This window comes from Acinonyx jubatus, chromosome D2 (genome assembly GCF_027475565.1).
Source record: "Acinonyx jubatus isolate Ajub_Pintada_27869175 chromosome D2, VMU_Ajub_asm_v1.0, whole genome shotgun sequence".
NCBI lineage: Eukaryota > Metazoa > Chordata > Mammalia > Carnivora > Felidae > Acinonyx > Acinonyx jubatus.
Window position 1 is genome coordinate 61,047,212 of NC_069393.1, and position 27,551 is coordinate 61,074,762.

The window sequence follows — 27,551 nt, forward strand, 5'->3', positions numbered from 1 at the left end:
GGTTTTGACTTGTATTTCCTTAATGATGAGTGATGTTGAGCATATTTTCATGTGCCTGTTGGCCATTTGGATGTCTTCTTTAGAAAAGTATCTTTTCATATCTTCTGCCCATTTCTTCACTGGATTATTAGTTTTTTGGGTGTTGAGTTTGGTGAGTTCTTTATAGATTTTGGATACTAACCCTTTATCTGATATGTCATTTGCAAATATCTTCTCCCATTACATAACTTGCCTTTGTTGATTGTTTTGTTGATTGTTTCTTTTGTAGTGCAGAAGCTTTTTATCTTGATGAGGCCCCAATGGTTCATTTTTGCTGTTATTTCCCTTGCCTTTGGAGATGTGTCCAGTAAGAAGTTGCTGCAACTGAGGTCAAAGAGGTTGTTGTCTGTTTTCTCCTCTAGGGTTTTGATTGTTTCCTGTCTCACATTTAGGTCTTTCATCCAATTTGAGTTTATTTTTGTGTATGGTGTAAGAAAGTGGTCCAGTTTCATTCTTCTGCACATTGCTGTCCGGTTCTTCCAGTACCATTTGTTAAAGAGACTGTCTTTTTTCCATTGGATACTCTTTCCTGCTTTGTCAAAGATTAGTTGGCCATACATTTGTGGGTCCAATTCTGGGTTCTCTATTCTATTCCATTCGTCTATGTGTCTATTTTTGTGCCAGTACCGTACTATCTTGATGATTACAGCTTTGCAGTAAAAGCTAAAGTCTCGGATTATGATGACTCCCACTTTGGTTTTCTTTTTCAACATTACTTTGGCTATTTGGGGTCTTTTGTGGCTCCATACAAATTTTAGGGTTGTTTGTTCTAGCTTTGAGAAGAATGCGGTGCAATTTTGATTTGAATTGCATTTAATGTATAGACTTATTTGGGTAGTATTGACATTTTAACATTATTTATTCTTTCCATCCATGAGCATGGAATGGTTTTCCATTTCTTTATGTCTTCTTAAATTTCTTTCATAAGTTTTCTATAGTTTTCAGCACACAGATCTTTTACATCTTTGGTTAGGTTTATTCCTAGGTATTTTATGGTTCTTGGTACAATTGTAAATGGGATCAATTTCTTGACTTCTCTTTCTGTTGCTTCATTATTGGTGTATAGAAATGCAACCGATGTCTCTACATTGATTTTGTATCCTGCGACTTTGCTGAATTCATGTATCAGTTCTAGCAGCTTTTTGGTGGAGTCTTATGGGTTTTCTACATCATACATGTAGAGTATCATGTCATCTGTGAATAATGAAAGTTTGACTTCTTTGCCATTTGTATGGCTTTTATTTCATTTTGTTTTCTGATTGCTGATGCTAGGACTTCCAACACTATGGTAAACAACAGTGGTGAGAGTGGACATCCCTATAGTGTTTCTGATCTCAGGGGAAAAGCTCTCAGTTTTCCCCCATTGAGGATGATATTAGCTGTGGGCTTTTCATATATGGCTTTTATGATGTTAAGGTATGTTCCTTCTATCCTGACTTTCTTGAGGGTTTTTATTAAGAAAGGATGCTTTACTTTGTCAAATGCTTTTTCTACATCTATTGACAGGATCATATGGTTCTTATCCTTTCTTCTGTTAGTGTGATGTATCACACTGATTCATTTGTGAATATTGAACCAGCCTTACAGCCTAGGAATGAATCCCAGTTGATCATGGTGAATAATTCTTTTAATATATTGTTGAATTTGATTTGCTAGTATCTTGTTGAGAATTTTTGCATCCATATTCATCAGGGATATTGGCTTGTAATTCTCCTTTTTAGTGGGATCTCTGTTTTGGGAATCAAGGTAATGCTGGCTTCATAGTATGAGTCTGGAAGCTTTCCTTCCATTTCTATTTTTTGGATCAGCTTGAAGGATAGGTATTAACTCTGCTTTAAATGTCTGGTAGAATTCCCCTGGGAAGCCATCTGGCCCAGGACTCTTTTTTATTGGGAGGTTTTTTGATAACTGATTCAATTTCTTCACTGACTATGGGTCTTTTCAAATATTCTATTTCTTCCCGTTTGAGTTTTGGTAGTGTGTGGGTGTCTAGGAATTTGTCCATTTCTTCCAGGTTGTCCAGTTTGTTGGAATATAATTTTTCATAGCATTCTCTAATAATTGTATTTCGGTGGTGTTGGTTTTGATATGTCCTCTTTCATTCATGATTTTTTGTATTTGGGCGCTCTTTCTTCTTTTTGAGAAGTCTGGCTAGGGGTTTATCAATTTTGTTTATTTTTTCAAAAAACCAGCTCTTAGATTAATTGATCTGTTGTACTTGTTTTTTTTTATTTTGATTCTATATTGTTTATTTCTGTGATAATCCTTATTATTTCTTTTCTTCTGCTGGCTTTGGGGTTTCTTTGCTATTCTGTGTCTAGTTCCTTTGGGTGTGTGGTTAGGTTTTGTATTTGGGATTTTTCTTGTTTCTTGAGATAGGCCTGGATTGCAATGTATATTCCTTTTGGGACTGCCTTTGCTGCATCCCAAAGGGTTTGGACTGTCATGTTTTCATTTTCATTTGCTTCCATATCTTTTAAAATTTCTTCTTTAATTGCTCGATTGACCCATTCATTCTTTAGTAGGATGTTCTTTAACCTGCATGCATTTGGAGGCTTTCCAATTTTTTTCTTGTGATTGATTTCAAGTTTCATAGTACTGTAATATAAAAATATGTATGGTATAATATCAATTCTTTTATATTTATTGAGGGATGTTTTGCGACCCAGTATGTGATCTATATTGGAGAATGTTCCATGTACACTCAAGAAGAATGTGCATTTTGCTGCTTTTGGATTAAAAGTCCTGAATATACCTGTCAAGTCCATCTGGTCCAGTGTATCATTCAAGGTCATTGATTCTTTATTGGTTTTCTGCCTATATGATCTGTTCATTGTTGTAAGTGGAGTTTTAAAGTCCCCTGCAATTACCCTATTCTTATCAATAAGATTGCTTATGTTTGTGATTAATTTATTTATATATTTGGGTACTTTCAAGTTGGGGGCATAAACATTTACAATTTTTAGCTCTTCTTGATGGATAGACCCTGTAATTATGATATAATGCCCATCTTCATCTCTTGTTATGGCCTTCAGTAAAATCTAGTTTGTCTGATATAAGTATGGCTACTCTAGCTTTCTTTTGGCTTCCAGTAGCATGATGGATGGTTCTCCATCCCCTCACTTTCAATCTGAAGATGTCCTCAGGTCTAAAATGGGTCTCTTGTAGACAGCATATAGATGGTTGTTTTTCTTTTAATCCATTCTGATACCCTATGTCTTTTTATTGGAGCATTTAGTCCATTTACATTCAGAGTTATTATTGAAAGATATGGATTTAGTGGCATTGTGTTATCTATAGGTTTCATGCTTGTGGTAATGTCTCTGGTCCTTCCACTCACAGAGTTCCCCTTAGGATCTCTTGCAGGGCTGGTTTAGTGGTCATGAACTCCTTCAGTTTTTGTTTGTTTTGGAAAGCCTTTACCTCTCCTTCTATTCTGAATGACAGCCTTGCTGGATAAAGGATTCTTGGCTGCATATTTTTCCTATTCAGCACATTCAATATTTCCTGCCACTCCCTCTGGCCTGCCAAGTTTCAGTGGACAGGTCTGCTACTACCCTATGTGTCTACCCTTGTAGGTTAAAGCCTGTTTGTCACTAGCCATTTTCAGAATTCTCTCTTTATCTTTGTATTTTGCCAGTTTCAACTATGATATGCTGTGGAGAGGACCTATTCCTACTAAATCTTAAGGGAGTTCTCTGTGCTTCCTAGATTTGGATGTCTGCTTCCTTCCCCAGATTAGGGAAGTTCCCAGCTATAATTTGTTCAAGTAAACCCTTTGCCCCTTTCTCTCTGTCTTCTTCTTCTGGAACTCCTATGATTTAGTTCTTTAATTCTCCCCTCATGGTCTAGTATTTTCTTATCTCTCTTTTTCTCAGCTTTGTTATTTTTCATAATTTTATCTTCTGTTTCACTTATTTTCCCTTCCGCTTCCTCCACCCTTGCTGTCAGTGCATCTAGTTTATTTTGCATCTCATTACAACATTTCTTAATTTGTTGTGACTATTTTTTAGTTCCTTGATCTCTGAAGCAATAGATTCTCTTCTGTCTCCTATGCTTTTTTCAAGTGCAGCTATTAATCTTAGACTATTATTCTAAATTCTTGCTCAGATATATTGTTTATATCTGTTTTTAGCAATTCTCTAGCTGTCATTTCTTCCTGGAATTTCTTTTGAGGAGAAGTCTTCTGTTTCATCATTTTGGCTAGTTTTCTGTCCCTTATATGTTTTAATAGCTTGTTATGTGTCCTACACCTGCAAGCATTTCTTCTATATTAATAAGGGGTCATACGCTGTCCAGGGCCTGGCCTTTCAGGAGGTGTTTTTTGGAGGGTGTTACTTGCTCTCTGTTGTTGTGACTTTGGTTACTTTATCTCCCTACTGGTAGTGATGTTTTGGGCCTTCCACCAACATACCTGATGTTTAAAACCATCATTATCAGTCTCCAGTCTGGGACTTCATCTCTTTCTCCATGCACCTGACTCTAGCCTAAGCAGACCATCTCTGGTCCTGAAACACAACTGACAAGTCTAGCCTCCTTGTATTTTCTTGTGATGCCTCTGTAGCCAAAAAGTTCATTTGCTTTGAGTATGTAATTCCATCAGAGTATTTCTTGTTATAAAACTTAATTTGGCTTATTTAAAACTATGTACTACTCCAAAGAATTTTCCAATTTAGCAAGATTTCCCTGAACTACCTTTCATTGGCCCCTCTGCATGTGTTAATAACCTGATTGTGTAAGGTCCTTTCTTTATGCAACTGTCATTGTTGATGTATAGTTACACCACTGCTATATTATTTCCTGATCCATCACTACTTTGGCCATCCCTGTGGTTTGGCTGGTACTGAGAATGGTGGAGGCAGGGTGCTTTATAAGGGGTTGGAAGAAACCGAAAGTGTGCTGGTCCAGGCTTGGAGTTATACTGGCCTGGGTTACAATCCTGGCTCTGCAGTTTGTAGGTGTGTGAGCATGGACCAATTATTTAGCTTTGCTGAGCCTCAGTTTCCTTAATACATGTTTACCAAAGGACGTCTTGTTGACTCCTTAAAATGGAACTCACCATTTTCTTCCTGAACAGCCAGCTGCTTCCCTGGCTTGGGTATACACATTCATGGTGTGGCAGTATCTCCAGGCACCCAGAAGCTTGAAATGCCAGAGTCACTTCTGATTCCTCCACCTCTTGCCAGGTCAGTTGCTGAGTCAAATAAATTCCATCTCCCATGCTCTTGCATCTATTTCTAACCTTGTAAGTTTTCCCAAGCCACTCTTCTATTGTAGGTCCTCATTCTATTTTCTTAGACCAGCGTTCTCCAATGTAGAGTACTTAAGGCTATCTACTGAGCATTGGAAGAAAATATTAGAATACACACACACACACACACACATTTTAATATAATATAATATTATAATATAATATAATATATTTTAATATATTATATTATGTTGTATTATATTATTATATTATATATCATATTATATATTAATTATATTTTAATATTATTATATTATATATTTGAATATAATATTATATATATATTCTATTTTATACGTGTCTTATAAATTACTGTTATTAATATATTATCTACCACCAACACCTCCTTTGTTTCCTGCTGCCTATCATGTTGAAAACAAACTCAACTGTCTATCGTTCAAAATACATGTAGTCTTCTTTTCTACTCTAGTCAGATAGTCACTTACAACTTTTCTTGTATATACTGCAGACTTACTGGATGTTTTTATGCTCTCATCTCCTTACCTTTATACTTTTGTTTGTATTTTTCCCTTCTTTTACTTTCCACCTGCTCTAGGAAGCAGTGTGAATAAGCTTAAGAGCAAGAATGAAGATATATACACACATGCATACATATATACATACACACATATTTACACATATCTATCTATATCTATTTATGTATCTATATATGCACACATGGTGGTATAGATATATGCTTATCTCAATCTTTGAAATGTTCTATTTCATATAGGTTCAGATCTTGGTTCTGCCACTTTCTTGTTTTATTTAGGTAAGTCACTGACACTTCTGAGCCTCAACTTTCTCATCTGGAAAATAGGAATAATAGCAATCAGTTCTCATGTTTGTTGTGGTGAGTTATTGAAATACCACATTGAGCTGAGCACCTGGCCTGGTACATCCAATGTACCTGTTCAGTAGATAAGAGCTGCTGTGACTGCTTCTATTATTACTCTTTTCAGGTATTTTTTGGTCCAATTCTCCCAAATTGTGAGATTGTTCATGAAAGTGAATATTTTCATAATATGAATATAGTCATTAATGAGCTTGCCATTTATATGACTATCACCTACTCAGATATCCCTACCAGCATCATGTGACTAACTTGCTCATCTTGATATCATTGGTCTCTTTTTCAATAGGATTGCCCAATGTTATTTTTAAAAAATGTTTACTTATTTACATATTTTTGACAGAGAGAGAGAGAGAGAGAGAGACAGAGGGGGAGGGGAAAAGAGAAAGAGGGAGAGAATCTGAAGCAGGCTCCTCACTGTCAGCACAGAGCCTGATGTGGGGCTCGAACTCATGAATCATGAGATCATGACCTGAGTCGAAATCAAGAGTCTGACACTTAAACTGAGCCACCCAGGTGCCCCAAGATTGTCCAATGTTATTAACAGTCAACAAGAAATGCAAATACTATGCAGAGCAGTTGTAAGCTTTACAAAAGATGCCAGATCACTTGAAGTCAATGCAAGTGACTTAGAAAAATGCTGGAATCATATCAAAGGCAATGTTAAATCAGCATCTGGTAGGAAAAAAGAAAATTGAACAATTATAAGTGTAGGTACCTCAAAACAGAATGTTTTAAATATCAAAGGATTAAGAGGGGATTTGGGAGAAATTAATGAGGGCTTTGAATATTTCTGCTAAAGGAAGTCTTTTAAAAATAATTGGTCCTGAGTACTTAACTAAGATCCAAAAAGCATTAACCATAAAAGAAATTATGGATAAATCTTACTACATTAAAATTAAGAGCTCCTCAAAAGAAGTCATAAAGAAAGCAAGGCACAAACTTTATGTATCTTTACCCAGAATATATAAAGAATTACAAATCAATAAGAAAAAGGGAACAGTAGAAAAATAGGAAAATAGTGTATGCGAACAGGCCTTTCTCAGAAGGGGAAACACAAATGATGACTAAACTTGAAAAAAATGCTCAATCTTATTTTATAAGCAGGGAAATTAAATGTATTGCCACCTTGAGACATTGTTTTTCTATTTCTAGAGGGACAAATGTTAAGATGTTTGTATTACTTATCTATTGCTTCCTTATAAATTACCACCAATCTGGGAGCTTAATACACATTATTTCATTTCAGTGGATAGGAATCTAGGAATAGCTTGTTTGGGGCCTCTGATCAGGGATGCCTGGTGACATGAAGCAATGGTGAGGATGTAGAGCAGTGGAAACTGATCTTTGGAAAATCATTTTACATTCTCTTACAAAGCTGAACATGTATATATCTTCAAGGTGCAGCAATCCAACCTATAGTTCTGGATGCCAGGAAGACTTGTATTTGGGGACTTGGGAACACGTGTGAGAATGTTCATGGCAACACTGTTGATAAAAACAAAATCCTGGACACAACCCAAATGCCCACTGAAGGAGAATTGTGGAATTCTCACCCAACAGAATATCAGATGAAATACATGTACAGAAACCACAATGACATCAGTAATCTTAGACCCATCATGTTGGATAAAACAAGTACATCAAAGAAAACTAGGTGTGCTGGGACGTATTTTTATAAAGCTCAAAGCAAAGCAAAATTAAGTGATAGATGTATAATAAAACTATGTGAAAAAAGTCTAGGGAATGACAAAAACAATTCAGAAGGTGCTTATGTTGGCTGATGGTGGCAGTTGTGTAGGTACAGGGATGGGATGGAGAAGAGAGTACATTGATGATGTTCTATTTCATAAATTGGGTGATGGGTTCATCATGAGCATTCATTTTATTAATACGCTTTATAGTTATATATGCTATATGTTCTTTTGTTACATAATAAAAAAATTTTTAAATGTTGTACTGCAGAAGTCAGATATATGAGGGAAGTCAAATTGTACTATAATGTTGTTAGCTATGTGAAAGAAATCTAATAATTTTTTAAAAGTTTATGTGAGTAATCTCTATAACCAACATGGGGCTCGAACTTGTGAACTCAAGAATTGCATGCTCTTCTGACTGACCAGCCAGGTGCCCCCCAAAACCCAATAATTTTAATTGATCCAGTAAGTGTACATTGTTATAATTAAAATGCAAATTTTAGGGGTGCCTGGGTGGCTCAGTCAGTTGGGCATCCAACTTTGGCTCAGGTCATGATCTTGCAGTTGGTGGGTTCAAGCCCTGCATTGGGCTCTGTGATGACAGCTCAGAGCCTGGAGCCTGTTTCAAATTATGTATCCCCCACTCATGTTCTGTCTCTCTCTCTGTCAAAAATGGATAAACATTAAAATACAAATTTTTAAATTATAAGACAAAATACTAAGTAAAAAATTAAAGTTTATTTATTTTGAGAGAGAGAGATGGGGGGAGGGACAAAGATAGATAGATAGATAGATAGATAGATAGATAGATAGATAGATAATCCCAGCAGGCTCTGTACCATCAGTGCAGATCCTTATGTGGGACTTGAACCCACCAACTGTGAGATCATGACTTGAGCTGAAATCAAGAGTCAGGAATTTAACCAACTGAGCCAGTCAGGCACCCCTAAAGAAATTCTTAAAACGAATTTTAGATCATTTTTTTCAAGGAAAAAAATCTCAAACTTTTCCCCTTAGTATTTATTATGAAAATTGGTCACATTTTCAATGGATGGACTTTAAGTGGCTTTATCTATTAAATTTGTTCTTTGGTAGTGAGGCCCTTCTCTAATTCATGAATGTAAATATTATTTCTACAACTATTATTCCCACTAAGATCCATCTGAAATATTTCCCTCTCTACAGTCCACCAAATAAATATTATCTCTAGTTTTGAACTACCCACACACCACACTCTATTCCTAGCACCTCTTTGGGGACCTGGCAAAACTCTGTCTTATTTTGTGACTTAGTTATTCATTTTTCCTGTGCTGAAAAGTGAGCTCCTTGAAGTTTAGACCTTATGTATCTTTGTATGAAACTAGCAATCATATGCATAGTACTGGCACTAAATAAAAATTTAGCGAACTTGAATTTTTCTAGACGTGTTACACTATAGGGATTAAGAGAAGTCAATACCATCATTTCTTAATAAGTGCAAAATTTTCACATACATTACATTGTGAGGTAAGGTGAAGGGTAAAACAAGCCAGCATTCTTGCTGATGAAGTTCAGGCTGGTCTAGGCAATTATATACTCTGTCCAGGACTTCACAAACATATATTTGCATTTGAGAACAAAACCTGTTGCAAAGAAATCTTTCAAGAAAGTTTGTGTTGCTTATATCAGAAAGCCCCAGAAGCATTTTTCCTATTATTACCAAAATGGTGAAGGTTAGTGCATGCAGATTTCTCATATGCCTCATAAAACACTTAATCATCTAAATCTGGAGCCAAGAACCACTGCGTAACCAAGTAGTTTCCTGCTTATAAGGAACTCAGCTGTGTAATTCTGTTTCATCCCCAGATCCAGCATCTCCCATCCTGTCTAGGGGGCTTTGCCACTTCATGACATCATAAACAAGATAGGTCCAGAGTTCAGTTTAGCTGACACTTTTGTTATAAAGCTAATAAACAAGAAAGCCCCAAGGTATCAGCCATTGTTTTTTCCTTTCCTAAAGCTAGATAGAAATGTAATATGTATACAGAGTTTCTAATTTATTTTCCTACTAACAAAAAGAGGCATTTCTAGATAAATTAGGCAGTGTTCTGGAGTTGCCTTTATACAAAGAGGGAAACAGGTTTGCTTAAGATTTGAAATTTGGCGTTAGTCTTTTGTTAAACATTATGGATGTGGGTGGGAAGATGGAAAAAGAACTAAAGGCAAACAAACAGGCAAAAATAATGCATTATTTTAATTGTAGAAAAGAGTTATGTGTGCAATTAGAATTCTTGTGTTTAAGGAGGCTGTTTAAAAAGTCCACACATAGTTTAAGAGTTATGCTTGCATTTTCATGTGTCTGTGTGCACATGCACATACAAACAGAGCTTCAGAGTCAATTAATATGAATACATTTGCGAGCCTTATGAATTCAAAAAAGTATTTGAAACCACTTGCACTATCAGAAAGCCACTATAAACATTTTACTAAGAGATTGAGGTTGTATACCAAGTTAATACACAATATACATGATGAAAACATTTCAGTCAAAGGTATGTGGTTTATAGGACCAGCTAGCTCATTAAGGTGAATTATACAAGCTTAGCTACCTGGGAGTTGTTACCCACTGATCTAATTCAAGTAAAAGTTCTCAACATAAATATATCTCACCTCTGTTGATGTGTATTACTAAAATATGATGGATATAGTTTGCTGACAATATACTTTGCTGACAAGCAACAAAATTATTGAGCATCTAGAATGAGTAGAACACAATAGCAGGTATGAGGGACATATAGAAAGATCCATCATAGTTCTGACCTTAAAGGCTCATAATGCAACTGGAGAGAAAGAATGGATTCATATGGATTAAATACTGAAGTAATAGAACTGATATCTTGACATTTTGGAAAAGAGATTTTCTGTATATTCTCTGAAGTTGGTTCTCTCAGAAGTAGTGAGTGAGGCATTTAAAGAAAAAAGAATCAACTTCATCTTGAACCCATTGGGTGAGCTAGAGTGAAGACAAGGTGGTAGTGTCTCTTTCTTTGGAGTACATGGTATTCAAGCATCTCAGTGAGTGGCTTTCACCCTGGTGGGTATAGATAAGCATGTGACTTTGGATCAGGAGCAAAGCTGCCTGATTCACATGAATTAGCCAGTTCATGGGGTGAAGCGATTATTTGCAATGCTCGCCCAAACAAATTGATGAATCCAGGGTGAACAGAATCAATGCACTGGCATTTGCCAAGCACAGATTCAGATCAAAACAGAATAAATTAGTTCCTCTTAGTCAGTTATTGCCTCAAGTAGGCGAGCTGAGGAAAAAGAAGTGTTAAGGTGTACATTGAATGTGAACTACCTTCTGTTTTCAGCTGAAGATGCAGAGCCAAAGACAGGGAATGTAAACAGACAGTGAATATGAAATTGTAGCTCGGTAGGGAAAGGAGTTCTGTGAGCAACTCAATTTCTTCCTCTGAATTGTACCCAGAATAGCGCTGACTCCTATTTGCATAGACTGTTCAGAATGCAGACTTTTAATTCATTGTCAGATAAAATACAAAGACCTGAAGTCTGAGTGACTTCGTGTCTGGAGTTTCCAATCTGGGGTTACAGACTGTCACCATGTAATGACAGCATTATTTGAAGCTAATACTGTAATTAATTTCTTACCACTCTACTCAGCCAATATTAACAATGAACCATACTGTTATCTGGCACACCTTAGCGGAGAGTTCTTGTAGCAAAAGAATCCATAACCGTGTCTGACAGTCTGTCCAACTGGGAGAATTGGATGTCTAGCAAGGGAATATTTCAGGGATGGACATAATATGGTTTATGCTTGCAAGTTGTGCTCAGCCAGAGAGAAAGCTAGTCTCCTGATGTTAATAGTCTGGCTTTTTCCAGTATAGCTGTTCACAAAATAATTTAGAGAGTGAGGCATGCTACAAAGTAATATTGATGTACATTATGAACAAACTCTGTATGTATAAAGAAATGCCAACCTGAAGATGCAATCTTTTGTTGGTGGGGAAATAATAAACTATTTATGATTTTCTTATGACGTTTCACTGACATATGGTGCTTCTAACCCAGTGACAAATTAATTGACTTGGTTTAAAAAGAAATGGATGCAGCTTAACGAAGAAGGACAGGATATGTATCACAAGGCAGCTGGTTCTGCCACTGCTGGCTTATGGAGACAATATACATGGGACAGCTAATGAGTCTCTCTGTTGCATAAGATAGATTCTCTTTATAATAGAATTGCACGCTTTGTCTCTAAATGGGGTTATTATACACACCATTGCACAATGTTTGAAGAGCTTGGTTGGCCCTTGTAGAGGGTTAGGAGAGAAATAAATTGGAAAACAATCGTACTTAAGACCTTCAATCCATCAAACACTCCATATTTATCTAAATTACCAGCATGCTCTCCCAAAATACAAATCTGTATGATACACACAGCTAGAATGTTAATGCTGACCAGCCTTCACTCTGCTTTCATCAGTTAGGTTTTCCATTGTAAACACAGACCAAAATTCATGCACGTTGAAGCCTGGTAATGCATTTTAGCCAGTACCCCCCACTCCTTTTCCCTCTGCTCTTCCTAGTTCCACTCTCTTGGTCCCTGAAGTTTCATTTGGGATTCTCTCCACCCACCATGAACACACATGCATCACTTGGCCTGGGTTATTTAACTCTTAGAACTTTTCGACTTTGAATACGCCAACAGTTATAATGGTAATTCACTCTGCTTCTTCAGTTTTCTACACACTTAGGGGTTCTTACTGTTCAGTCACTGAGTTATTTCTTTAGAATAAATCCATTTCAATTCCTTTTGCAGCCTTGAAAAAAACCCCAGGAAGTGGTGGTAGGAGAAGGCAGGATAAATGGCAGCATCATTCACTCTGTATGTGAAGATTACACACCTATTAGAGGGTGTGGGCAGAGCCCATTCAGCTGGTGTAGGTCCAGAGAGCAGGGAGCTGAGTCAGGCTCTTACCTCTATGTGCTCTAACTTGGCTCTGAACCTGATTTCACCTTCTGGCTCCATTCGTCTACTGATAGTATCATGTAGCCCTTAGGAATTATGCAGCATGATTTCATCCAAATTCTTTCAGCGTTATAACATATCTTGAAGCCCCACAGGAGGTGTCACATGGAAAAAGTGATTCATGAGTATATCATGAGTAGATTTTTGATTTATCACACTTTGGTCTTAAGGATACACCGTTCATTCCTGTTGACCTTGGGATGCTCACTTAGGAGACTAGATAACAATATTTGCTTCTTCCAGCCTTTCTCCTCTGTGTCTCTGTCCTCCCTGCCAAGAGCAGTTGAAAAGTGTTACACCTGGGAAACATTCTAAGGTTCTTGGAGTAAGACTATCTTTTCAGTTTAAGATGCTATTATATCCCAAACCAGATTGCTTCCTCCTTGTCATTGTGGGGTTCTTTTCAAGTCTACCTGTAATTTGGTATAGAGGAAGGGGAGCTGAAACAAATGGACGAAACAGTTTCATGGGCTTCTCCACATATTTATTACCCTCTCCAAATTGAATCTTGAAGCCTTGTCAGAAGTGTTATTTTTCCAACAGAACACACATTAAGTGGCTATAACAAATAAACTCACCTCCTGACATCTTTCCCATTGCTTGCTACATCCATTTACTGGGAAGATTATATTGTAAGGTGTGATGGGAGGTGTTGTTCAACAAAGGAAAATCACCACTTTGTAATTCTATTTGTTCAAGTTTTTTTCTTTTGCGTGGGATTTTGGATTTACTTGTCATTTCTGGAATTATTTTTTAAATGGTGAGTATTATATTTCGATACATGTTTCTCCAGAATTGATTCCATCCAACTAATTCTTTTTTTTTTTAATGTTTATTTATTTGTTTATTTTTGAAGGAGAGAGAGACAGGGCATGAGTGGGGGAGGGGCAGAGAGAGAGGGAGACACAGAATCCAAAGCAGGCTCCAGGCTCTGAGCTGTTAGCACAGAGCCCAATGTGGGGCTCAAACTCACAAACTGTGAGATAATGACCTGAGCCAAAGTGGGATGCTTCACTGACTGAGCCACCCAGGTGCCCCACCATCCAACTAATTCTTTTTTTTTTTTTAATTTTTTTTTTCAACGTTTATTTATTTATTTGGGACAGAGAGAGACAGAGCATGAACGGGGGAGGGGCAGAGAGAGAGGGAGACACAGAATCGGAGACAGGCTCCAGGCTCTGAGCCATCAGCCCAGAGCCTGAGGCGGGGCTCGAACTCACGGACCGCGAGATCGTGACCTGGCTGAAGTCGGACGCTTAACCGACTGCGCCACCCAGGCGCCCCACCAACTAATTCTTAAGTCACATACGTTCTTTTGAAAGTAGAGTCATGTTTTTTTGTGAGCAAATTTCTATAATTTGGCCAGGGGGAAAGGAAAATCCAAAGCAAATGGTAACAATGAGTAGTTAATGAATTTTCTTTTACCGATTTTTTTTTAATGACTCTCATGTTCTCTGTCAAAAACAGATTATTTGATGGCAATGCTAAGAAGACTTACCTCCAGGTAGAAATTAGTTTCCATTTGCCTGGATGTGTCATTTATTGAGAGGGCTTTTACTTATATTTTTTTCCTTTAACACAATTACCTTAGGGAAATAAATATGTACAGAGACAAATGAGTAGACACACTAGTCTTTATCAATGTTTGTTCAAATTATTGCAGTTTAGAGAAATGGGAATCTGGAACTGAGATGCCTAGGAAATAAATCTTTCTTGTATGTAGTATCTTTAGTTCAAGAATCTGAAAACACATTACAAGCAATTAAACTTTAGGGTACAAATGGGAATTCTATATTGTTTGTTGGTTAAATTTAATTACAAAATTATGATTTGCTTTGGGTTCCTAGTAAGCCCGTTTTTTTCTACAAATGTGCACATCCTAGTTTTCATGGCTTTTTACCTATTCTCTCAAACCACTTCCAGGGTTCTGTTCTTCCGATGTTATATTGCTTAAAAGACTCAGTTTCCTTACTTCCTCCTTCTGATTTTTTTTCCAGCCTCTGTGACTTTTGCTCCCCAAATGTTCTTGCAACCTCTCTAAGGTCAGTGGTATCATCCTAACAGCCCTCCCCCAAGGCCCTTTTCAGTCCCTCTCAGGTTTCTTCTTTTAGCCCATCTGATATCATTGACCCATCAAATCATGCCTCCCTTTTTAAACGCTGCCATTTCTTGCTTGGGGGACATTTGGTTACTCTCCTTTGTTCCTTTTCTCTGTGTCTCTCTTCCTTACCTCCCCTGATATGCTGGATTTCCCAAAGACCTCAAGTTCCTGGCCACCCCAGAAGCCATCCTTGGTTGGTGGAGCTGCTCTCACGGCTGTAGCCATAACCCACCACCAGTTCCAATTTGCTCTTCAGTTCAAACTCTGGGACCTCATTTTCAACTCCTCTTGTTGATATCCCACTGTATCTCAAGCTCAATATATCCAGACCCCACTGATAATCAGGAGACAATGTGGGGACAATTCCCTCCCTCATTCCCCACTCCTTCTTTCCTAGCCTCCCTGCCTCCATCACCATCACCCTCCAGCCCCCAAAGTATCCATGTTAGAAGCCTTGGAGTCTTCTTGGCCCTGCTCCTTCCTTCCTCACTTGTCTGATTTTTCACCAAATCCCACCGATTCTACTTCGGGAATGTCTTCATATCTACTTCCTTTCCAACCTAGTTGCCTTAGGTCCATCTGTTTTCATCTTCTGCTTATCCTGGTACACTGAGCAGTCTCTTCACTTTGTTCTCTGCCTTCCTGCTGGAGCGCTTCCTCTGAAGACAAACCCAGGCATGGCTTATCCTTTCCCAGACCATACAGCCTGGAACGTACCTGAGCCCAGCCTATTCTCTCCACTACTTCCTCCTGTGCACCTACTGAACTAGACTCACTTCTCCCCTGTCCTAACTCTGGACTTTGGCCTAAAAAGCTTTTCTTTTCTCCCTTCACTTGGGGAAAACTACTACTCATTCTTCAAGCAACAAGTCAAATGACATTTTTGTGAAACCTTCCCCACTCCCTACTTTTACTGGCCACAGCACATGCCCCAATCTTGCATCATTGCCCTTGTCTCTTGGTCATGGGATCATAAGCTAGGTAGCAGAGACTTTCCCTTCCTCATTTGCCTTATTATTTGTATCCAAATGCTGGGCACATCCTAAGCCCTTGACCAGGGCTGGCTTGATGCTCTCTTGATAGAATGTATGGTGGATGTACTCGGTGGGGCACTCTGAAGTCACCTAGGTGGCCCCACGTTCTCCTGACCATGCTGGCAAAGGCTCCTTCCCTGTCTTGACGGGGCTGATTCTCTCCCTTATGGGTGTGCTCTCCACCAGGAAAAAGAGAAACTGTATGTGGAACTCAAGCACATCCTGGCACGGCAGCCCGGCCCCGAGGCTGCGGAACAGCTACAGATCTACCGTCACACGCTGCGGGAGAAGACCAAGCAGCTGAAAGTAAGTGGGAGCCTCAGTGCTTTCCTGGCCAGAGGACGGTCACCTCTGGGGACCCGACAAGCCCTCAGTACAAGGAGCCCAGCTCCCAAATGCCACACTCCACGGAGGTTGGCCTGTTTTTTTTTTTTTTTTTCTTTTAGAATTCCAGTCCCAGGAGGAGCAGGGCACATCTCAGAGCTACCCCCCCACCCAGCATGTAGACTAATAGACCTCACAATTCTCTGTTTCCTGAAAGGGGGTGGTGAGCAAGTAAGGAAAGAGCTGGAGAGAGGGTGATGGTGACAGAACGGAAATTCGGGGGATGGGGTGTGTAGGGACCACCTCAAGATGAGGTAGAGGATGTGGTTGGTGGGGAAGAGCAGAGGAAATATTTTAACACCATCATCCACCGAAGCAGACCACTGTGCCAAAGCAGGTTTTTGCAATTCCATTCCACCTGAAATAAATGTACAGAAAGCACGGGCTACTGCCCAGCCCCCAGGGCCCTCCTTCATGACCATCTCTCAAATAAGTTGCTATGAAAGGAAAGTAAAATCATTTTAGAATTCTGTTAGCATAATTTCCCTTCTCGGTGACTTAAGAATGTCAGCTGGGGAGATGGAATGTTTTATTACACGTGCTTTTTAAAAAGTTTTCTCAGAAACTGTGTGTTCCCATTATATTTGGAGCTTTACCTCCCAAACAAGTACTTAGATATTCTTGGCACGTCAGGGAAGTCTTATACACACGCATGCACAGAATGTAGCACACACCAGCTGAATTCTGGAACTTACCTGCGTGACAAGGGCGATGATCGTTGCCTTTCTGCCTGGGGTAAAATCGACTACTATAGTGCTAATCCCTTCACAAGTAGCACGTTTTACAAGCACATCCTTCTTCTTTAAAAAGGCAGATGAAACAGAAGTGTAATTAGAACATTAATTTTCAACTTCTCACTCACAGTATTTCACACGAGTATCCCGAGACGTAGTTTGAGTTTTGCATGAGGCATAATCTTTTGATCATTTTCACCCTTCTCAACAATTGAGTATTCCAAATAAAATAAAAGCTCATTTTCTCACAGGTCTGTCTTTATGCCACTGTCAGATAGCCACACTTAGCGCTGGGTAGCATTATATGACTCACAGGAGCTTTTTGGTATTTTTAACCATTTAACTCAGGAAATCTAGATTTTTTTTGCTCTGAGGAAATATGACCCCTGGTGGAAGAGGTTCAGAGGTGGTGGTACTGAGCCTGTCTGCTAGTTTGTCCTCATTATCTGGACTCTTTTAGGAAATGCTATTATTCATTGTTTGGAAACAGAACCTTGGTTCCTAATTGCTTAACTATTAGGCAGATTTTCTCCCAACATGAAAGTCTTACTCTTTAGCTCATGATAACATAATCAGAATCATTTTCATAGAGATTAAAGGAAAGAGTTCAGAGGCAGGTAAACACTCAAAGGACAAAGATCCTCCTTTTGTGCAAATTTTTAAAATAGTGAGCAAGAGGAAAAAATAGGTCTAAGTCTGTTGCACGCCCCTTAGAATGGTAACCTTCCTTTCTTCCGTTTGATTTCTGTGAGGTGTGCCCCTAGCTCGGGAATGCTTTACATATTCTGGTCAGGTGAGTAAATGCCCACCCTTCTTGCCCAGCCAAGACCAGCAGCATCTATTGAACACCACAGTGGAAGAGGCAGGTAATCAGGGTTCCTATTACACATTCCCTGGACTCTCTTGCGTTCATATCATAGCTCCCTGCTTATCAGGGGAAAGCGTTACTGTGCCTGGAGAAAGAAAGAACCTGTGAAGAGTCCCAAAGAGCACAGTAAAGAGGTGATAGACATTTAGCAGAACAGCAGCCTAGGAAAACACAGAAATTGAATGCCTACTTAGTGGTGGTGGTGGCAGGATGATTCCAGAATAATTTTTTACCATAATCCTCAAATGAATCACTGTCCCTAGTGATGACTTCTCTGAATGCTTTTTAAAAAGGCTTTAAAAGCAATTTTATCCTGTATGCCTGGGAGTTTTTCTGTCTCTACTCACCATATTCTTGAAACACATTACACCATTCATGTGTGAGCCTCGTTGAATGTGTCCTGATACTTCTTTTAAGCAGAGGTTTTGTTAAGTTTGTCACTGGATTATGAGACTTCAGACCTCAGTCGGATTTTTACCTCAGTGCAGATCTTGAGAGCTGGCGGAAGTGCGAGGATTAGCTGTTAGACTTGGGCATGGTTTTGTAACACTAGCCTCAGTGAGGTAAATGGCAGCAGATTAGGAAAAATGTTCAGGAAAGGATATTGTCTCACTGCATATCTTCTGTTAATGCTGCTGTCATTTGTCACATTAGGTTTTGTCTTCGGAGCTGAATATGTACGAATCACAGAGCCAAGAATATAAATATGAAATCGAGAAACTTACCAATGAACTGATGAACTTAAAGAAGAAATACCTAGCTCAGAAACGTAAAGAATACACTCAGAAGTAAGAATTAGTCAAATGTTATTCTAATTTTGTTGTGCCTATTACCTGCTAAGAAAATAATTGGCAGACGGTCATGGAGTCACAGAATCCACTGGTCTAAAGTCGGTCACAGGGTGAACAAATGACATTTTACAGGTCCCCCCCTGGTTTGTGTCAGGGCAAGATGCATGTCTCATTTGATACTGAGGCCTCTCCTTAGGACCCTAACAGGGATCCATTAATATCTGCTCACCGATGGACCTAACACGGAGCAGAGGAAATGTATGTAGTCTTCCCTGCCCCCAACCCCTCCCCCCCCCCCCCCACTGCCCCACTGTTCTTATGGTTTGGAGATAATTATGCCATGACAATGTTTGCAAATGAGGTTCACGGCCAGGCTTGTACAAACTAAAAGCATGTCCACACTTAAAACCACAGGTGATTTTGCTAAGGGGTTTAGGCTTGGTAAAGCTGTACTTTTCAATAATGCATTTTGTGCCATGGTAATGATGAGCCCACGAATAACTTTTACCTATGTTTTAGATAATCTAGCTCTGAACCATCTTTATGTCTAATAACTGACTTCAGTATCTGCTGGGGGTATTGACGTGAGCTCTTATTTTTCTAGGAGATGATCATGCGATCTCAGGTTAACATGTTGGGTTTCAGGATGCCTGCATGTGGAAGAGTAAATGTTCTTTTCACTTTGTTTTCATCATTTGCCTAATGCTAGGGTGAGAGAGTGGACTTGGATGAATCAACAGATTTGAACCTTGGTTTGGCTGAGTGGCATTACCCAATTCATCTAGTTAATTCTGTAGTACTCACATTGCGGGTTTAAGCCAAGTTTGGTGTTTCATTCACGTGGGCATTGCAGGGACATGGGGAAAGAGGTACATCCGCCTATGATTCATTAGTGGCAGCTATTTAAAGTAACTGGATGCAAATTGATTTGCCAGTAAAAATTTGCCCTTCTGGTAAATCAGAATATTCCCCTGTTCCACATTCAGATGCCAACTCCTTGGTAGAATAAAATCCTGCTAAAAATTTGAGCTAATTCCTATGGGTCTGTCTTAATGTAGGGTCTAGCAACTACCCGATACAGAATCACTGGTGGGATTTATTAAACATTCAGGTTCCCAGGCCCCATTTCCTGATGTTTGGATTCAGCAGGCTCTGGATGAGCCTTAGAAATGTGCAGTAACATCAGTCCTCAGGTGATGTCCATGCACATCTAAGCTGGAGAAGCACTGATATTAATGATGTGACTCAATGTTGGAGTGGAGACACTGGTTTTAATTTAGGACAGCAAGGTTGAGCTGGTAAGATGTCAACATGGCTAGTTCCTGTGTGAGGCATGCATCCAGTTCAGTGGTCTTCAAGCATTTCTAGTGCACACTCTTATCAGTAAAACACTTTTGGACTTGTAGCACCCCCCCCCCAATATATGCATATATATTAAATATATATTTATGTTAAGTTTTAAAACAAAATTTTATTTTAGAATAGTTTTATATCTCCAATATATTTTAATTTTTAATGTTTATTTATTTAATTTTGAGAGAGAGGCAGAGAGAGGGGAGACAGAGAATCCCAAGCAGGGCTTGGGACCCATGAACTGAGAGAGTATGACCTGAGCTGAAATCCAAGAATTGGACGCTTAGCCAACTGAGCCACGCAGGCACCCCTATTATTTTAATTTTTAAAAAGTGTTTATTTATTTACTTTAGAGAGAGAGAGGAGAGAGAGAGGGAGGGAGAAAGTGTGAGTGAGGGAGGGGCAGAGATAGAGGGAGAGAGAGAATCCCAAGCAGACTCCGCTCTGTCAACACAGAGCCTGACGTGGGGGACTCCGTCTCATGAACTGTGAGATCATGACCTGAGCTGAAGTCAAGAGTCAGACGCTTAACTGACTGAGCCACCCAGGAGTCCTTCATTTGTATATCACATGCAAAGTACTATTATGACATTGTGAGTAAATATTAGTAAACTGAGATTTTCTTTTTAATTTTTAAAGACAAAATATGGGCAGAATCTGAAATACCTTCTTGGCACTTCCCAGTGGATCATCTTACTCATTTTTGAGAGTACATGCATCTATTTTGGAGATCAGCAGTCTAGTATACACAGTTACAAATAGCTCACTTAGCTAAACAGTTAGTTATCTTTCTAGAGCTGACCAACTTCCCTACCTTGGTCCTGCAGTTTGGCCTAGTCACCTTTGACCTTATTGATCCCTTTCCACCCATAGTTTTCTGGACACTGACAGTGTGTTGAGCCCATGGAAATGCCATTCTGTTGGCTCAGTCCCTCCCATTGGCACATCTACTAAAATTGCATGGCCACCAGCCATAGGTCTTTTGTAGGTATTTAATTAAAAATGAACTACAGTTAAATCAAATTAAAAATTCAGTTCCTTAGTTGCACTAGTCACATTTCAACTGCAAAATAGCCACATGGAGGTAGTGGATGCCACATCAGGCTCTAGATAGAGAGTTTTTCCATCATGGTGGAAACTTCTATTGGGTAGCACAGCTGTAGAATCTTTGTCTTTACCTGTCTTCTCCTTTCCCTAAATTGCTCACTTGTAGCCATTCTGCCCTGGTTAGGGTGCCATTGGCAATTACATTTAGTTGGGGATCCATAAACTGGAAGTAGACAGAGAGAGGGGTTCATAGGAGAAGAGCAAAAGGATTCAAGGGCTGAATGAAAGTTTACTGAGGCAAGAACAAGAGTGCTGAGATGGTGTGGACTGGAAGGGAGAAGGCTGAGGGAGCCATTGTGGTGGTCTGTAAATGCATTACAAAGGCAATATAAAGGAGACATCATTCCCATCAGTCAGCTTAGAGCAAGCCAGAAGTATTATGCTTAAGTTAATTCAGAGAGGAAAACTTAGGTTATTTAAGGCAAGAGAGGGCTGGAGGAGGTGGTGCTTGCTGCATCTACCAGTAGTCAGGGGGTAGACAAGTTGCCAAGCACTTGAAGGAATCCTCTTAACTGGATCCATTCAAGGCTAAAGCTTTTGTCCTATTTATGGAGGATGGTTTTTTTTTTTTTATAATAATGAAATCAATTCTGCTAAGAAACTGCTGGATTGATTAGCCAATCTTCTTCAGGTTCTTTCCAAATGGAATAATTTAGAATAATCTCTGTGGACGTTCTCCCCACACTTGCTCTTTATAAAATAGCAACTCATGCCACTTTTGCATTTATGCCTTCTTTCATTTTTCTCAAACACCCTTTTCATCATGTTTCAATCCTGACCTGCACCCCCACCCACCTGCCTCTGACTCTCCTGTCCTGGAACCCCAGGCTGGTCTAGAGTTTGTAGAACTAGTCAGATTCTCTCCCAAAAGGAGATTCTCTCCTCTGAGGTAAATCACTTCCAGTTGTCAAATCTAATTGGTTTTGGTCTTAGTTATTAGCTTAACTTTTATTTTTAAAAAGGGGTTCCAAAGATGTTTTCTGTAAGACCCCTGAATTCACAATAGGGAATTTGTATAAATTTAAGGTACCTCTGCAGGAAACTTGAGTGTGTGTGTGTGTGTGTGTGTGTGTGTGTGTGTGTACACGTGTGAATGTGTGTGTATGTGTGTGTATTTAAAGGATATCTATGTAGAAGATACATTATAGATTTTAGGGCAGGACTCCCTTTATCTGTTGCCCAATGTACTATCTTATTTATCTTTCTCAGATTTTCTTGTATCTTAAACTATTTCTAATAATAACTTCTACTTGTCTAAAGTTATAGTAAAATTTGTATTTTATAAATGTCCAAGTTTGATGAAGATACCTTACGCGTGTGGTAAATATTTATGTTTCCACTGAAAATTTGAAATAGAAAAGTTGATAAATGATGAATTCGTCATTATAACTGAGCCAAGAGAAAGATTCTTCTGATGAATCTTTGGAACTAAACAGATGTTTTATAAAACAGGAAGATGATTACAAGTCGGAAGTCTCAAGTCCATAATTGAGTTATAATGAGGTCTTATGTCCACATTTAGATCAACATTAGGAGGGCACGTTTAATTGTGTCTTTCCCTAATTTTATGTGTTATCAGAGAACACCTAATTAGATTTAAACAACCACTTTGTCTAAAACTGGAAGCTTTAATCAAAGCAGATTTCAGTGGCTAACTCACCCAGGGAACTTAGAGAACACCAAACTTAGAAAGAGGAAAAAAGATGGTAAGGAAGTTAACTTTCACCTCCTCTCTTACAGAAATAAGGACAGAATATCCATGGATAACACCTTCTCAATGGCCAAGCCAACTGGCCCTCGTTTTACTGGGGGTGGATTTCCCCTCTATAGGCCATCCAAAGTGAAGTCCCAACCTGAAGCTCCTGCCTGGGTCCAGTAGAGCAGCTCATGAAATTCTCTTTGAAACGTTTTGGAGGAATCTTTTTCAAATCCCTTGGATCACAAATATTTAGAGAAATCAGTGTTCAAATTCCAGGATGGAAAGAAATGCAAAACCATCATCGTCATGTACATAAAAGAGTGGTGACATTCTGCTTGGTCCACATGGATATTAACAGATTGTAATTATATCATTCAATTAGGCTGACACATTGCATAAAGCAGATCTTTTGTTGATTGATTTGAAATGCACCCTATGTCTAGACACTCTGTATAGATGAAACTTTGGATCTGAATTTCTCTATTATAAACATTGCTGTATAGGTTTTACATTTAAAAAATATTTTTGAAATGCAGTGCATTTCAAAAATATTTTTTAATAAGAATCTATTTTAATTATTCCTCATTAACAAGTCATTGCATGAGGTGAGAAAAAAGGACAAACTCTCAAGTATTTAAAAAGTGTTTTGAGAATGATTTCTATGTGCAATTTCTTTTCAGGCCTGGGGTATGAAAATCTATTCCAAAGAGACATACTAATAAATACTTCATCATAAAAAATAAAAAAGAACCTTTGTAGAGATTTTGATCTTTGCTTTGGTAGAGTATGTAATTAAAGTTTAAAACTACTGTGAGAAATGTTTAACATAGGATTTGATTCAGAGGAACCAAGACTTTAAAATGAGGGGTTTGGGCTGGTATCCTCTGAAGACCTTGCGTTTCTTAGACCTCCTACTTGGAGAACAGAATTATATAGGACAGGGATCTGTTTGGCTTTCAGGCTGCATGCCAACATTTGGAGTCATTGAATCCATTGTGTTTTCTTTCTGTTGAAGCCTCAATTACTTGGACGTCAGTTCAAAGTCTCCTCATTAAGGGTGCTGATTCAGTAATATTATGTGAGGACATTGTGGTCATCCCCCTCACAAGAACTTGACCTCCGTGATCTTTGAAATTATAGAGAAGTAAGCAGATCAGGGTTAAGCAAGGACATTACAAGTGGATCATTCCATTTGTGCTATGGGACCAAGGTCCCCACTGCAGGGAGCAGGAAACTTAATGACTCCAGGATGCTTGTTCAGATTATACAGAGAGGTGGGATTTTAGAGGGATTGTCTACATGTCCTCAGTTCACGACCAGAAGCAGACCCAAGGCAGTTATGGCCATGAAGTGATTTATCATGAAGTGATCCCAGGAAATCCACTAATAGTGGGGAAGTGGGTCTGAGAAGGGAAGGGAATCAAGCTAGGTGCAATTTGAAGTCAGGTTCCATGGTGGGAGACTGGCTACATTTCACAGGGGGCTCTGGAGACAATGTAAAGAGATCTCAGAGTTGTCCCCTTCAGGGGAAGGCAGCTGAGTATTTATAACCCTTATGCTGTCAGTCTTTGGTCAAGGACTGCTTTGGAAGGGTTCTTCTGCCTGCAGCACAGCAGGGTCCAGCAGCCTGGGGGCAGCCCTGAGACAGAAAGGGCAGTTGCTGACTATCAGCAGTGAAAATGCTAAGGGCTGGGGGTGGGAAGTGGGAGTGGGTGAGGCAGTGCCATCCTCTCTTGCTTTTCCCACAAAAATGGCAGATGGAAATCACCCTCCACTGTAGACGGTGACTCTATGATGAGGTGTGGTCATCAACTCTTTGTGTACCATATAGGAGTGTGGAGGATGAGAATGTACCCCAGAGAATTTGCCAAGAGCACCTTAGACCTAAAGAATCATGGTGGGACCATTTCCATTTTTAAAATCACTGATGTTATCTTACCTCAGGGCCATATTTTGTTTAGACAAAAGACTTCTGCAGGTAAGGTAAAGCAAGGCAGTTATTACACATGTACAACACTGGAGATTTTCCAGTCCATTCAGGGACTTTTGAAATATATCTATTGTCAACCTCCTACTGAGTCCTTGGGTGGCTATGAGAGGTTCACTTTTTTTTTTATAAAATTTTTTAAATATTTATTTATTTTTGAGAGAGAAAGAACACGAGTGGGGGAGTGGCAGAAAGAGAGGGAGACACAGAATCCAAAGCAGACTCCAAGCTCTGCGCTGTCAGTACAGAGCCTGACACAGGGCTCGAACTCACAAACCATGAGATCATGACCTGAGCTGAAGTTGGACGCTTAACCAACTGAGCCACCCTGGTGACCCTATGAGAAATTCACTTCCCTAGGGAAAAGGGATCTGTGATTCTTGATGTATCCTATTATGGTATAGATGGGTTCAAGTTCTGGCTCATCATAACAATAATTTGTTTTAAGGATTAAATTAATTAATGCATGGATAAGATTAGAACAATGTCAGGCACATAGTAACTGTTCAGTAAATATCTGCCATTATTATTATCACATGGTGATAACTTATGTTTTGAAATTAATAAGAATTGTCACATGATACTAATAATAACAGATAACACTATAATATTGGGATAAAGTTAGATTTGGTAATGTGATTTATAGTTGAATATCTTGTGGAAATGCCACATTGAGTACCTCATGAAAAGTTCTGTATATATATATATTTTTTTGTAACTGTGATTTGGGGACAGATCTTTCACCTTCAGAAGTCAGAGCTTCCAGAAGGAAAGACCCTGGTGGCCTCTAGCTGCCATCTTCTTGTTTTTCTCCATGGGGAGGAGAAGGGTGGTCAGCCTCTATGGATGACCGAGGTCCCATGAGCCAAGATGGCGTGTGCTCCAAGAGATGACACAGCAACTCTATAGGCTCCATAGGCTTATGTTCAAATGGAGGAGGAGTAAATTAAGACTTGAAAAGGTGGAAGATACTGCTGCTGCTTCTCATTTACTGCACACCCTGACAGCCCAGGGTATTATAAGCCATAACTACTTAGGTGCAGGTATTGCCAGCATAGCCACAGTACAAAAATGAGTCATTAAAAACACTGAGATTTGCAAATCATTAAAGATAACTGTGAACTCACAGTGGGCTGAGGTGCTTTTAAAATCACAAATTTGAACTGCATTGTAAAACAACATTAGGAGATTGTACAGTAGCATCATTTTATCCTGGGGTTTTCAGAGTTTCAGAAAGGAGTCATGTTGCTAAACCAGCTATTGACTCTCTACTGGGCTGATGGGGGAACTGGTAGGGTTTCTCTGTGGATAGAGAGAGACATGATAAAATGGACTCCCTGGTCATTATTTGCTGATCATAGCATCTCAACGACTGCTCTTATAGACAGGTTTTTATTGTGCTTACCTCTAAAGAAATTGCCCAGAGCAAAGGTTTGTTGCTGTGATAAGCCATAGAGATGGAGGTAGTTATGCTAAGAGAAGGCAGCAGCAACTCTCAAATCATGGGCTGTAATTTTGCTGTAAAAATTTATCCAGGGTTGATAATTATCGTTTGATCTCTTGGCTTGCTCAGCCAGATTCTGAAGGTTGACCTAGGCCAAGATACCCATAGGAAAACACTATATAATGAATTTTGAGCAATGTGGCATTTCAGAGCCTGGGCTATTTGAGGAAAGATACTAGGTCTCTTAGTAAACATAATCAATTATACGGAGATCTGGCTGGAATAGGATCAAAGGGAGGGCATTTTAAAATATTAAAATGGTAAAATAGTTTAAAAATATATGTCACTATTTTCTTTGTGGTGGATAAGAAGTATTTTTATGGCATTATCCATTTTTAACTCCTAATTCAATGCTGTTTTAGTATACCATTTCTCGTATCTATTATTTAAAAGTTCCATTAGGATTTTGAGACCCATTAGAATTTTATAACAGTGTTAAATGTGGTATCAACAGGGTACCATTTTTCTTTTTTATAAGGAAAGATAGATTTTTCCCCTTTATTTTAAAGTACCTGATTGAAAATATGGGTAGAAAATTAGAAGATACTAATGAGCAAAAAGAAGAAAAGAGCATCAATAATCCCACCATCTATTGATATCTGTTGTTTCCTGGGGCCAATGCTCCGCTCAGGGAGCATCATTTACATGGGTTGGCTGTTGCATTTGTTCATGCCCACCATTTGTTCTGATTGGTTGGTACTTATCATTCCCAACCATTAAATGTTTTGAATATTACCTCTGAAATACTACTATTTTAGGATCTTGAGTGTACCTTTCTGGACTTTTAAAATAAGTTACATAAATATATATTTTGTTTTTAAAACTGAAGATGTAATTGAGATATATAATTTACATATAATAAAAGCATTTGGTTCAAGTGTGAAGTTTAGTGGTTTTGACAAGTGCATATACCCATACAACTGCTGCCACAATCATCAGCTTCCAAGAATGCCCTTGTGTCCCTTCGCAGTCAATATTCACAGCTGCCATCCTGCCTAAGCAACAATGGATCTGTTTTTCGTCATTATATATTTGTTATATCTTTCTTAGAGTTTCATATAAATGGAATCATACACTATACACTCTTTTGTACCTGGCTTTTTTTCATGTGGTG

The 27,551-nt window shown here is 38.8% G+C and overlaps 1 protein-coding gene across 5 annotated transcripts in view; it reads left to right on the forward strand.

Moving 5' to 3' along the window:
• CFAP58 (cilia and flagella associated protein 58) overlaps positions 1–23,696 on the forward strand; it is a 120,959-nt gene extending 97,263 nt beyond the window's left edge. For 3 of the 5 annotated variants that reach the window (XM_053207401.1, XM_053207402.1, XM_027063017.2), the window contains 3 exons: positions 16,197–16,316; positions 18,651–18,784; positions 22,988–23,696. In XM_053207401.1, the coding sequence (XP_053063376.1) occupies positions 16,197–16,316; positions 18,651–18,784; positions 22,988–23,126 (393 nt within the window). In that variant the 3' untranslated portion in view covers positions 23,127–23,696. Of the gene's footprint in view, positions 1–5,116; positions 5,227–16,196; positions 16,317–18,650; positions 18,785–22,987 lie in introns of those variants that run through there. The other 2 variants (XM_053207403.1, XM_053207404.1) reach the window with 2 other exon arrangements.
• The last annotated feature ends 3,855 nt before the right edge of the window (positions 23,697–27,551 follow it).